Consider the following 14,551-nt stretch of genomic DNA (forward strand, 5'->3'; position numbering starts at 1 on the left):
GTTCCGCTGTTTCTCCGCAGGAAGATGAAGGCGAGCTTCCAAAGTGGCGGACAACATCTGTTTCATTTCAGCGCGCAACTCTTCGATCATCTGTTGTGTTGGATTCTTTGGATGTAGGCGCACTCTTGGACAGAATAGAGTCAGTTCGAACATCAGAGTTGAGTTCAAGCACCTTGGAGCCTTTAGCAGCAGTAAACCTCTTTAGTTTTTCCTGTCAATCATTTTCCAGCTTTGATGCTTCGTTCACTCTATGAGTTCTTCGTCTGTAATTCTTACATTATTGAGGTGAGGTAGGATGTTAAACTTAACAGCGTCACTCAATAGCCCTGTTTCAATGGACCTGAGAAACTTCCGCTGGATGGTGGCTCGGCTGTAATGTTCCTCAGCATCCTCCTTCTCAGCTTTCCACAATAACTTCTCCTTTATCTCCATTGCACGGAACACGAAGTTCAGGGCCGTCTCTTTGGGCTCTTAATCAGTCTCCCAGAAGCTGGACTTCCTCCATTTCTCCACTAAATGAAGAAGAAGACTCGTCTCTTGGGTAGAGGAAGGGGAGCTGATGGTCTTGAAATCCAGTGGCGCCCTATCCTCCTGGCTGGCTCGCCAAAAATATGTTACACGTGGAAGAAGAAGGGGTCTTCACTGTGCAGCATATTTAATTTTTATTTATTTTCTGTGAAAACAGCTGCGGATATCTGATTAAAGCCAATCATATAAAACATACCAGTCCTGACACATTAAACTCTGGTCGTGTTCGAAAGACATCAGTTAAATGAACGCTATTAACATCAATATTTATCATTTTTAACCACAATATTAATTCCCTTTATTTTCAGATGCACATAGGTTGAATTTTAATGAAATGATGCATGAATTTATGAACAATATTTGAATGAAATGTAGAAATCAACAATTTCCACCTGAACAGGTTCAAGAATACATCTCAGTGCTGTAATGAGTTAACTTGTTATTTTTTTTTTTGCATATTATTTATAACCACAAACAATCACTCTGACAGGTCCTGTCGTCAGCCATGACATCCGACCGGAAGTAGCGCGCCGTGTCCCACTCCTGCGCTACGACGAGATAACAACATTAGTTTTACATCTACGATAGGACTAGTAACAGTCTACTACTTAGCCCATGAACTGACTCACCGTATGCTAACATCACGCTACCGCGAGCTGAACAACTGCCGGTTAGCTCCGGTTATACACTAAACTATTAGCCGCGTGCTAATGTTAGCATCTCGCTCAACCTGTTGAGACCAACCTAACGTCGCACGGCAATATGTTACCCAGTGTTCGCCCACATCATGTGTCATCTTTACATATCTGTACCTTATGAATTTTACTTTTTCTCTTCCCTGTGAAAACATGAATAGCAACATCAGTTCACTTTTGCTACATCTCATCTGCGATCACACTGTCTGACGTCTTACTCGTCTCACAACTGCATGCTCCAGCTGCGGATATCTGATAGACGCAGCGCCCCCTGCTGACCGGATGTTTCCACAGTCACACACATACATAACGAGTCAAAAATAAAAAATATAATTGGGGTACACTGTAAATTGTCTTTGCAATAAACTGTCTGTTAGCACCAAATTGTTTGCAAAAAAGCGGCACATACGCCTAAAGTTCTGCTCATGAAAGTGATTGGCAGCATATGTATAGGCATGAACAGCAACATATCATTGGCTGACAGAGACGCATACCGCAACATGCCTAAAGTCGTCTTCTTCAACCGTCAATCAACGGTGCGCTCCGATCAACACCTGGCGCTCACAACACAGGAGCGCGGAACACCATCTCAGCAGAATTGCTAAATGGTTAAAAAATAATATGGTTCATTATTATTTTGTTTACAGTTCATATTGGATTTTATTTACCTCGCAGCATAGATTTGCTGTGCGCGCTGAAGCCAGATGCCGTGCGCGATTGCGCACGTGAGCAGCTTAGAGGGAACACTGATCCCAACCAAGTTATTCAAGGAAGTATTTCCTTTGATTAATGCCCCCATTTTAGACATGATTAATTTCTCTTTAGTAAATGGATCATATACCACAGGCTTTTAAAGTAACTGTTATTAAACCTTTATTTATGAAACCCTCTTTTGATCAAGATGACTTAATGAATTACAGACCTATAGATAATCTTAATCCTATCTAAAATTCTTGAGAAAGTAGTTGCTTATCAAGTATGTGAACATTTACAAGTAATGACCTATTTGAAGAGTTTCAGTCAGGCTTCAGAGCTCATCATAGCACTGAAACCGCTCTGGTGATGGTCACTAATTATATTCTCCTGGCCTCAGACAATGGACTTGTGTCTGTACTTGTCCTGTTAGAATTCAGTGCTGGTTCTACCTGCATCTAGTCAACTCCTGCCTTAATCTCTGGCTCAAATTCTTCACCCCTGCTACTCCTGGTCAGTCTGGTTCTGCCTGCCACTCATGGTCTATCAGCATTCAACTTTTTCAATAAAAATTTCTTTATGTACTCAGTGCTGGCTAATTTCGGGTTCACACCACAAACTTGTCAGATTTGTGACCAAGTCCCCGACAGAAATTGTAGTCCCTGTGTCAGGAGTTTGCAATTTGCAGGAACAGTAGATCGATTCATCTAATTTCCAGCAATTTAGTCATGAAAAAAAGCATGTTTCAACTTTTGTTAAAAAGTGAAAGAAGAGTGCCATTACCTCATTGTTCAGTTAGTAGGTTACAACAGAAAATCGCACTTAAATTCACTTTTGGCATCATACGAACAGACTGGCGACCTGTTCAGGGTGTACCCTGACTTCACCCATTGACCGCTGGACATAAGCACCTGTGCCTGCATGGATAAGCGGGTATCAAATATAGATGGATAAATGCTTTCATATGTGATTATTTCAACATACCGAGAATGTTTGCCTGATATGATGAAAATCCCGTATTCATATAAACAATAACGCTCAATACAGCACATTCTCCTGATGTCTGACAAAAATACTATCTGATTTGAATGTTGCACATTTCAAAGTTCTGTCTGCTGCAACAAAAAGTTAATCACTAACTACAGCTGTGAAACAGAAATGTGATGAAATGTGATCAAATAAACACTAAAAAATGTTACACCCAAAGCTATTCCTAAATATCACAGACCTAGATTTAAAGAGATTTTCATTCAGTCGAAAAGTCGGTAGTGAAACCACAGTTTGTGCAAATTCTCAGTTTCCTGGGTCATCATAACAGCAAAGAGGCTTAAATGGGAGGCAATCTGACTTTCCCTAAGTTTTTCTGAAAGTTTCAACACTTAACATCAAGGACAATGGCCTCTGGAGAGTGTTTCGTGGAAATATAAAAAACTTTCACCCAAACTCACATTCATAACTGATGCCCACAAAAAAAACATATGAACTTACACACGACTAGTCTCCAATGTTTACCTTTCGCTATATGTGTCACAATGTACTGTGAGAGGATAGGGTGTGATATATCTGTCTTTTTTTCCCTCTCATTACCTATCGTGGCTACTATCTTTCCACAGATTCAATGGCAGCGCCCTATGGGCACCGTGTAAGCAGTGTCCTTGTAAACATGGCCTCAGTAAATCGTCTCTCCCTGAAATGTTTGTGATGTATGTGTTATGCAAGAAGCCGTTTGAATATGATTATTATTATTAAGTATAATTTGATATTATAATTTTAATAATAGGTCATTCAAACTTAAGTAGTAGCTATAACAAAATATGTCTCAAATGGTGGTGATACCAGGCTATAAGCTTGTATTGATTTATAACACTAATGCATTTATTAATTAGCTGTTATGGACTCATTTATGCTGGAACAGGAGGTCTGATCGGTTTCTGGCTGATGAGATTTATCCAGCAGCGTTGATAACTCAAATTATAACTGCAATTAGAGTTTAAACCCTTACTCCTTATCACCAATCCAATGATAATGTCTCTGTATTTATGTCGGATGTTAACTTAAACTGTATTCTGAAAAACCATAAAACCAAAGCAATTCCCTTTTACAGTAATTATTCTAATTCAACAACCTTGGGAACTCTACTTACTACTAAAATGAACATGCGAAAATCTATGAAAATAAACAAGTCAAAAATGGATTAAAATGAGAGATAGCAAATCTTAGTTCAACTCACAGTTGTTTAAACATCACATTCAAGACGTCGGCATTTGACGTAGCAGCATAGAAAGACAGAGACAGGTCTGAGAAACTGGATGGGCCCTCCATGTTGTCAACAAGCTAGTTACAGCTTAGCTACACTGCACCTTCCCAAGATGGCGAATATGACGATACATGACCTGCAACCTTGCGTGATGCGTAAAGGGGAGGTCTTAATGATGTAACCAGTGCTTACGCCAATGCGGGGTGGTACCTTGATTAAGAGGGCGGCCTGAATGAGAAATTCAAGGGGAGACTGCAAACTGAGGTTTAACAAAGAGATTTAACTCACTGATAAGAGGACAGGAAAGAGAGAAACGGGGAAAAGAATGAAAAAAAGCGACCCGCGGCGGAGTCACTTATTAACCACAAATCAACACAGCCAAAATCACTTACAAAATGCATGCATATACATCAGAAAATATCTAGCAGTTAAACAAACTCCGTCTTGGAGTAATTAAGCATTAAACTAAATCCTAATAATACTGCCCAGGCCCAAAATGTATCACCTTATGGGTGAAAAGAGAAATAGACGGGGAAAGTCCCGTTTACTTGTGCTGTCTCAGGGGATGTCCCAGCTCCAAATCCGCAGGCGTCCAGGAGGATTTCGGCGAACGCAGGTCCGAAAGGGGACCCCCAAAGTCTCTGGGCTATTTGGGTGCTTTTTTTGGCCAAAACGAAAGTGTGGTCCCTTTCACGCTCACCGGGAGATAACAGCTCTCAGTCTTCGATCGAAGTGAGTTCAAAAAGTACTTTTTAAGTCGACCTCCTGCACATCTGAGTAGGGATGGAGTTTGCTTCGAAAATCTTCGGTCCAGCGAAGAATTATCAAGCACGTGCCGTGTGGGGGTTGAATCCCATGAAGTGAAACAGCTGTGGTGTCTTCTCGGGATGGCGGGGTGCCAAAAAGAAGAAAGATCGCAGTGTGCGATCGGGTTAAATACCTTTCCCATAGAAACGTTTTCTTGTTGCTACGGTCGATGGCCATTGGGCCGTGTTGCATGATGGGAGTTGGTGGCCATTTTGACCACATTGCATCATGGGAACTGCAGTCTGTCACATCCTGAACTGATGCAGGCTGTCACATTATGTTTATGTAGTGAAACATTAATTTTCCTCTGGGATTATTAAAATTCTGATTCTGATTAACTAGGAGTCTTTGTCATTTCCGGGGGCTCACACTTGAGCAACCAGTAGTTGGAGCGCTGTTGTTTTTAGGCGTATAGAGGCCCATCCTCCTGGGTCATTAGAGGCTATTGCTTGGTGTGAGAGTGGAGTACTTGATCACCTGAATCATGAAAAGACTGCTTCTATAATCTCTCTGGAATGTGTGGGAGGACCGAGCTCCCGTACACACCAGGGAGTAGGAACTGCAGTCCTCCCCTTGTCTATGTAGATGTTTGTGTTGTTTATGTAGTTGTTTTTTGTTTCTCCAATGTAGGAGTCTGAGCAGTCCTCGCTGCAGTAGACCACATACACAACGCTGTATGTGGTCCACTGTATACTCAGCTGTGGTCTAGGTGTTCTGTCTTTGGGATGAAACAGTTTTTGTCTTAAGAGTGTTCTTAGGTTTGAAATGTATCAGTATGTTGTATTTTGTGGAAATTCTCCTAAGCTTTCCAGAAACTGTGGAGACATTTAACAAATACTTCTAAGATTTGTTTTGTATCCAGGTCATTTTATCATAATGCTTCAAAGTTGCTACTATGGAAGCTATGCCCTCTAAAAACAACAATTTCCATTGTGATGAAGTTCTCTGAGAGCTTGATAAAATGATACACTGCCATAAAAATCCCTCCCACGTTTTATCTGCTTCTGTTTTTCGGTTGTTGAAAAACTTTAGACAAGGTCTATTCACCTTGGCACATTTTGCTTCTCAGAAAGGCCTCGGTTTGTGCCTCTGTAAAATAAATCCCGTCATCATGAGCCAAAGATACCCTACAGGTTGAATTGTGAGCTCATTGTCTACCATGACCGAGGTGTAGATCTACTCAAACAACACTTAATTATTCACATAATACAAACAAAGTGGGCCTAATGCAGAACAACAATAACCAACAACCAAAGGCAACACTAATGGGAAGCTATGTAACAACTAAAGGATTGATATAAGAACAACACAATAATCCTGCATGTTGACAAAACAAGTGAAATTATTGTTTGGTCAACTCATCCAATCTGATTAAGCTTCTCCCAAACTATTCAGGGGACCTGAGCACAAATGCAACATACACCGTTCAGGTATTTGTAAATAAAGTATGAAAAGCATACATTATTTCCCTTCCTCTTAATAATTGTGTGCTACTTTGTGCTTATCTACCTTAGAATATCTTAATAGAATACATAGAACTTTGAGGCTTTAAGGCAGGGGTCAGCAACCCAAAATGTTTAAAGAGCCATATTGGACCAAAAAAAAAACAACAAAAAACAGATCTGTCTGGAGCCACAAAAAATTAAAAGTTTGATATAAGCCTTATAATAAAGGCAACATGGGCTTTGTCTTTATTAGCTCTGTTAGCCTACTATCAAATGGCTAAGTAGGCTATGAATACATAATGAGCATTCATGTTTAATTTTTATTTTCCCTGCAGGACATCCTGGAGAGAATAAAGCACAACTTGACTATACTGCTCTATCATGAGGCTTTAAATTGAACTTCTATAACAATATTAACATATTATATTTCATTGCGTTGATTAATAATGAAGAAATTCTTTTATTATGTAATTTTTATTTTGCAGATTCGAAAAAACAACAATGAAACATGCACAATAGGCGTCCTACAACTTCAGACTTCCCCATGAAAATAAAGTGCAGTTATCTTTAATGCTTACTAACACAATAACCACCACCACCCCCCCCCCCCCCCCCCGCGCCCCTTATTTTGGCAACAAAGGGCCATAAAACAGAAGCTCTTTAAAAAGGTAACATATATAAAATAAAACAATAGAGTTTTAGCTTAATTTCTGTGCATTATCCTCTTCTCTTTGGTTTTGTGCAAATTAGGCCGTGGGTCAGAATCTGTAGGGTGACTTTTTGTATGAACTGTCAGGGGGCAACTTTTTTCCACTTGGATCAGTTGCTACAGATAGCAATGATCTCAAAACACCAGTGTTCACATGTTTTCACTTGCATATTAGTACGTTATAGCCAATATAATATATAAACTGTTGCGCTCCAGTCCAAGAGGTCACATGATTTGAGTTTTGCTGCTCAGCCAATCATATCGCTGTATTATCAGCCTTGCGAGTTCAAGCACTTCATCATTGCTGCGCCCGTAAGGTGTTGTATCTGTTTCCAGACGAAATGGCCCAGTCCATCCATCCATCCATTTTCAAACATGTCTATCCCTTGTGGGGTCCTGAGGGGTGCCGTTGCCAATCTCCAGCTGTCAATGGGCGAGAGGCGGGGTTCACCCTGGACAGGTCGACAGCAATGTTCCCCCTAATTTTTCACGTGTCTGAGCAAACACAAACTCCCTGAGCATTCACTTGACCTCTGTGAGCAACATCACACGAGCACACTGAGGGTACATTACACCTGTCCAAAACCTAAGGTTATATCAAGCTACATGGTTTAATAAATGAATCAAGTTACAGCAATAATTTCTTTTAGGTTATTTAGTTTAGATAAAACTGATTTAACCCGATTACATGAAAAAGACAAAATTCTTGTATTTTCTTAAAGAGCTGTATAGCTTATTTTTATTTCAGAGTAGGGGTCATACTAAGGAAAAAGTGAGAGATGTGCACATCTTTCAGAGTCCCACTCTTATTTCCATAAAATTATTTACATTTTCTGCAGTGAGATTTAGCTCAAGCATCTGGTGTTGTGCAGCCTCTCCAGGGAAGCTGTGGCTACTAACATAGCTCGCCCTCGTCAGGGTGTGAATGGGTGAATGATTGACCAGTGTAAAGCACTTTGGGGTTGTCAGATGATTTATTTCAATATTCTCAGCTGCACATCGTTTTTCTAACACAATGAGGGAACGCTCTCAGTTCTGAACAATTTCTTTGTGCTGCTCCTTTTTTTATATACCAACGACAGCTTTTTAATAACATAGGAGACGCAAGAATTTTTTTTAGAGGCAGCTGTATGTCGCGCTGTCAGGAATGTTACTGTTGCACTCAGTTATAGATTAAAGGTGTTCCATAGTCAGAGACCCACAAGATTAATAACAGATCTTTACAGAATGAAAGCAATAATTTATTCTGTGTAAAATTTTGGCACTTCCATTTCTACTGTTCTATTCATATATTTTAGTTTCCATTCACATCCACCCCCTCCCTCCCAACACTGTTAGGGCTAGTGTACATTTCTCCACTTAAATAGCACTACCTTTACTTCAGCTGGAAATATACATATAGCCTATATGATTAATATAAAGTGAGGTTGAAACAAATTAATTAATTACAAGACAATTAATGTCAACTAATTCTTAGAAGAATGGGTGACCAACGCTTGCAAAAAGATGAACATGTCAGTTATTCAATAACTCACACCATCCCAATATTAATGTTGAATATAGCCAATTAATGATTTAGTTGAGTATCTTTAAACATAGGAAAACTTAGAACTTAACCATACCTGATTAAACTTCATCAAGATTGATTGCCATGTCCTTTCAATGCTTTTAGTAATCAATGTGCCCTCCCCTTTTCCCCCTTTTGTGTTGAATTAGTGAAGTGGAAGAAAACATGTTTAATTCTCCATTAAATAACTCTCATATCAAGCCAACTCGCTTTTTCAGCAGCAACAGCATTATTTCCTATGGTTAAATATTCTCCACATGCCATCATTAAAATATTCCAATTCCACCCATTGGAAATGCACACTTTAAGGCTTATTTCCTGTCGTTGTTATGGTGAAGCACATTATCTGCGTTCCATTTATCAGGGCTTCTTTCATGCTTGTGCTGGCGCTTAAGTCATGGTTGGTTGGACACTGAGTTTAGTTACCTGGCTGATATCACCTGTTCTGAAACCAAAAACCTGTGTATGACAGAGGGTGGAAGAACAACTCAGAGCAGCAGCTTTCTACTCGGGGTAGATTGGTATTTTTTTCCTTTAACGGAGTCCAGAACAAAGACGCACACCGCAACCTGCCCAAAGGCGTCTGCCCCACCCATCAATCAGCGGTGTGCTTCGATCAGCACCTGCCACTCACAGAGCGGGCCTAGGAACACCGTCTCACAAGAGTTGCAAAATAGTATCAAACAACTTGGTTTATTATCAAGTTCAGCTTGGATGTTATTTTCTGCGTAGCATAGATTTGCTGTGCGTGCTGAACCCAGATTCCGTGCGCGATGGTGCACGCGCACAGCTTAGAGGGAATTCTGGTCACCAGTCCATCACCAGTCTTTTGCCCAATTTACTATGATATCGCCAATGAAAGCAAATGATTCGGTCAAAGAACTGTTGATTACTCAGCTATCTTTCTCCTTTTCCCTTTGGGATCCATGGCTCATCACACACCCACCAATTTGTTTACAACTGGGGGAGTGGTGGCCTAGTGGTCAGAGCACAGAGCTTCGGTCCCAGAGGTTTTGAGTTCAACTCCCACAAGCTGCCATTCTGGGTCCCTGAGCAAGACCCTTAACCCCCACTTGCTCCCCAGGCGCCACACAGTGGCAGCCCACTGCTCCCCAAGGGGATGGGTTGAGATGCAGAAGTGAATTTCTCCATTGTGAGTGTCAAGTTCTTTTTTAATCTGTGCAGCTTCCCCACTTGAAAAGGGATGGATAAATTCATGCAGACTTTTATCAACAGGGTTTTTACTCAAAGGACCGCACAGTTTTCCTTCTTTTATCCTCCATTTATTTGGTGAATGTCAGGACATGTGCAAAATTGGTCCAGAAGCAGGTAAAAACCTTTAAACAAGCCCAAAAGAAGAAAAATAAACAATTACTAATCCATAAGTTAATTTACTTAAATTAATTCCACTTAAACTACAAAGGAAATGGTAAACTATATAGATACAAAGCAAACCACTGTGAATCAAACCCACAAAGAAATCAGTTAAATGAACAAGTAACTAAACTTAAGTTCTTTAACTTTAAAATACATTTCGAATAAATATTTACAATTACACAATTACATTTAAATATACAAATATCTAATTTTCAATATTAGTCATAAATATTCATTTGATAAATATAGTTTCCAGTTGTAATTATTTCTCACATGATACTAAGTTCATTAATAGTTAAACTTAACATCCAAATCCACTATTCAACAACACAACAATCAGTTCAATCATAAAATCAATCAATCAATCAATCAATGCCAAACTTCTCCAACACAATCCACCTCTTCAGTTCAGGTGTTGTTGTTAATGGGCTGGCAAATCTGGAGGCCCTGCTGGAGGAACATGGGTAACCTTGCAGTCTGATTTCAAAGACATTACAGCTTGTCTTACCGGCTGCCTCTCTGCTCGTCTACAGATTTGTCCTCTTCTGCACAAATTGACCAGGATCTCTGATCACAAGAGTCCCCCAAACTTCCGTCATCTTTGTCTGGCTTGCTTTCTCTTCTGCATTCTCTTCCTTGTTGTCCGTCCCTCTTTTAAGTTTGTGTGAAACACAGTGCATTTTTTTTCTCCTCCTCATTTGACTTCACAGTGAGATCAATAAAGTTCAATTATTATTATTCAATTATTATTAACTGCGACCCGCCTGTCGCTACGCCGAGCTGCAAAAAACGAGTGCCACAGCTTATGACGCAAGTCTCCGTTGACAGATATTTTGAAATGTAATGTAAATGTATTCTACATTTTACATAATTGGAAAACATTGAGAATGTTTGTCTCAGGGTTTTCCCTGCAACAAAAATTACGCTAAAATGGAAAATATATTTTCCCTCTCATCTTTTTCCATTTTCATATATTTTTAAAAAAGCTCCAGGGAGCTACAAGGGGGGCGCTAAAGAGCCGCATGCGACTCTAGAGCCGTGGGATGCCGACCCCCGCTTTAAGGTGACAGAATGTGAAAAAATTCATGGGGTGTAAAATTCTTCCAAGACAGACATAAATTTGCAACTCTTTTCATACACTTCTTTATTGCATTTTATTATTCAATCCTCATAGACATTAAGTCATGCAAAAGCCATTTACATATACTACAGCAAAAACTTGAGCTCTGCTGTCTAAGTTTTTAATATGCTTTTTACACCACAATGTTTAGGTTGAGGCCAAGTGCCTTAAACATTTTAAAAACTGATACCACTCATTCATTTCTCCAGTAAATTAATGATCTTACTTGCAGGCAGTTTGATCTTTACCTGTTTCCATGTACGTGGGAGGCACAGAAGGCATAGCTGTAGTGAAGCAGTGTGGGGTCAATCATAGCTCCATTCTCTGCCCTCTCAAGCAGATCACTAAGGTAGCATAAGTGCCGGTGGCAGCCTCTGACGCCATAGCGAGCACAATATTCATCCAAGACAAACACCTGGCCTGGGCTGAACCAACCCTGTGGGAAACACACACAAGCCTTCTTTTTGACCTCTGAAAGGGTAAGCAGACCTGCAAATCCTAGGGTACTGTTTTAGAAAACCACAATGTGATAAATCCCCATCCAAATGTAAAATGAAAAAAAATTTAAGAGAAAACATTTTAGCATTTTTTGAAATAAATTATGATATTAAACTAAGTAGAGCTAATGTTTTTTTGAAGTACTGTTTAAAAGAAGCTCAGCCAGATTAAACAATATAAATTAAAATTCTGAAATGATGGAGTGAGAATATGAAGATGGCAAACATACAACTTATTTTCTTAAAGTGTTATGTATTTAATAAAGTGAATAAAATGTTCTTGTTACCCCACACATATGTATGTCATGCCTTAGGAAATATGCCATGGTTGAGAGGACCAGAAGCTTTAGTAAAAGTCACATGCAGTGTATGAAAAATATTGTAAATTTGCATCATTTGCTTTAATAAATACCTTTTCACGTCATTCGTCAGATTCTTTGCAGAAAAGACTTTTGGACTTTTGGCAGTTTTACTGCATAATTTCACAATTGCCCTTTATGTTTAATGTACAAAATTACCATGCTCAGTAAATACAACAGCTTTCTGCTGATTTCCTTCTGCTTCCATAATTTTTCTCATACCATAACTTTTAAAAATAAATTTGCGGTTAGGGCAAAAATTTTCATAACTGAATTTTTAGTGTAAACATCCCTGTTAAAATGCCTGGTTTAAAAAAATTTAAATGAAACAATTTCAAAACGTTTTCCACATTTAATGTGACATTAATCCTGTACGAAGCTACTGAAAATAAAGAAATTTAAAAATAAATTAGAAAAAAGCAGCAATAACCGAGCCACTGCATAAATGTGCACACACCTAAACTAATGCTTTGTTCAAACTATATAAACAAATAAATTAAATACTTTTTGATTTAGTTTACGCATTCAGTTCACACCTGCCTCAATTTTAGTGAATCTTATAAACCAGAAATAAGGTTTTGCTATCCTAAAGAGATTTTTCTGACATCTCATTTGGATACTATTGCTAAAGTCATGATTTACAGAAAGTTAACAGGGTAGTCAGGTGAAGAGTGTAAAAAATGTAAATTACATATAAGCCTACATCACCTATGTTCTCCAAACACTGGAGAACATAGGTGACATTATTGGTAAAGTTAACTTCTTAATGACTGATATGTCTGGCAGACTTACAATAATTGTCTATTCTACCAAGAGGTTTGTTATTTGTTGGAAATAATATAGGTATCTATCAAAAGACAATAAGACAATGTTGGAATCACAACATTGATGCTTTTTACAGGAAGGGTTGGAGCAGAATCTAGCTACTAAGGATACTTTTTGACGAACAAAAAAGTATTCAAACCACAGTCTTCTGTGGTTTAGTTTGTTGGAGCTGTAGCTAACCACCACTGTTTCCAACAAACTCAATAAGTGTTTACATGTCTGCTGCTATCAGCACAGGTTTTATCCATCTTTTTGTACATAATCTGATGCTTTTTTTATTCACAATTATACATTTTATAATAGTGTTTATTATTATTATTATTATTAGTAGTAGTAGTAGTAGTAGTAGTAGTATCCACATTTTGTACACCCTCAGATCCTCTACACAGTTCCATTTTATGAGTATGCTGTTTTTAAAAAAATTAAGGTATTTTAATTCTGTTGTGGACCTTTTCTTTTACTTGCTGCTGATACATCTGAATTTCCATGTTGTGGGACAGTAAGGATATTTATTTTTTTCCTCTCATAATCCTGTTCATTTTTGTGTACAGTTTAAATATTCTGTTTTGTGCCTTCCTCAGTTCCTCTCCTTAAACTTTACCCCCAGCTGTTTAGCATTCTGTTGATTATTGTTTTTTGATTTTCATGGAACTGATTGTTCTACAGTTGTATATAACTTAATGGTTTCTGTTTGTTCCCTGCTGGATTCTCTCTGCTAGCTACATTGTCGTTACAATTGGTTGTTCCATAGTTCCTTCCTGGTTCTAGAGTTTCTACTGTGTTTTGTCGGTTTCTTGGTCGTCATGAAATTGTCTTATTCTGATCATGGCTCTGCCTCATCACTGTGGCATTTGGGTCGTCAACAACATCACATTATAACAGAAGAATCCAGCTAATCTAAGGGCCAAGCAGTAGGCAGTGACATGATTACTTTGTTTGAATATCACTGACGAAGGCGATGAAGTCGATGCACCGCTCGGAGGACTGTGTGGAGTCAAGATTGACTTTCAAGGGGCTCAAGTGTGCTGATTCCTCTGTCGGGAGCAGTCCACAGCAGTACATCCCCTCTCCATCTCCTCAGGGCAGAAATCCAACTCCCTATCAGAGGCTCAACAGGCAGTCTCTGAGGCCAACACCTCACACCTCTTCTGCAAGGGTCGGCGTGGTCCTCTTCAGGCATGCCCAAAGCCAGCTAATGGTGCCTAAAACACAGCTTTAGTGGCATGTTTAGCTCGATCTTTCCAAACTATCTCCGGATGGTCTGGGCAACGCTCCCATAGCTCCTTGCCACCACCTCGCAACCCGCTTGGCATCTCCACCTATCACCTGTGTCAGCTCCTCGTTTCTTTACCTTGGCTGCACCAACTCACCATCTCCTCATCGTGCTTGTGCCAAGTCTTAGGTGTCACCTCGACATATCTGTACCACATCTGTACACTCCTGATTCAGTCATCATCATCTTCGCAATCTATACTCCGGATTGTATCATTATCATCATCACCATCTACACTCCTGGCTCCATCATCATCCTCTCTGTCCTTGCCGACATCCTCATCTCCGTCATTATCAGCATTGCCACCTACGCTCCGGGCTCAGTCATCCTCAGCAAGATCATCTGCACCTCCTTTGTAGCCTTTAAGCTCCCTGCTTTACCACATTCCTGTTCCCAAGT

The 14,551-nt window shown here is 39.5% G+C and overlaps 1 protein-coding gene across 2 annotated transcripts in view; it reads right to left on the minus strand.

Annotated features, from left to right (window-relative positions):
- Window positions 1-14,551, minus strand: part of LOC105920400 (calcium-dependent secretion activator 1) — a 710,204-nt gene that overhangs the window by 379,203 nt on the left and 316,450 nt on the right. For both annotated transcript variants that reach the window (XM_036151653.1, XM_036151654.1), the window contains exon 13: window positions 11,447-11,634. In XM_036151653.1, coding sequence (XP_036007546.1) covers window positions 11,447-11,634 — 188 coding nt within the window. The remainder of the gene's footprint in view (window positions 1-11,446; window positions 11,635-14,551) is intronic.

This window comes from Fundulus heteroclitus, chromosome 20 (genome assembly GCF_011125445.2).
Source record: "Fundulus heteroclitus isolate FHET01 chromosome 20, MU-UCD_Fhet_4.1, whole genome shotgun sequence".
Taxonomy (NCBI): domain Eukaryota; kingdom Metazoa; phylum Chordata; class Actinopteri; order Cyprinodontiformes; family Fundulidae; genus Fundulus; species Fundulus heteroclitus.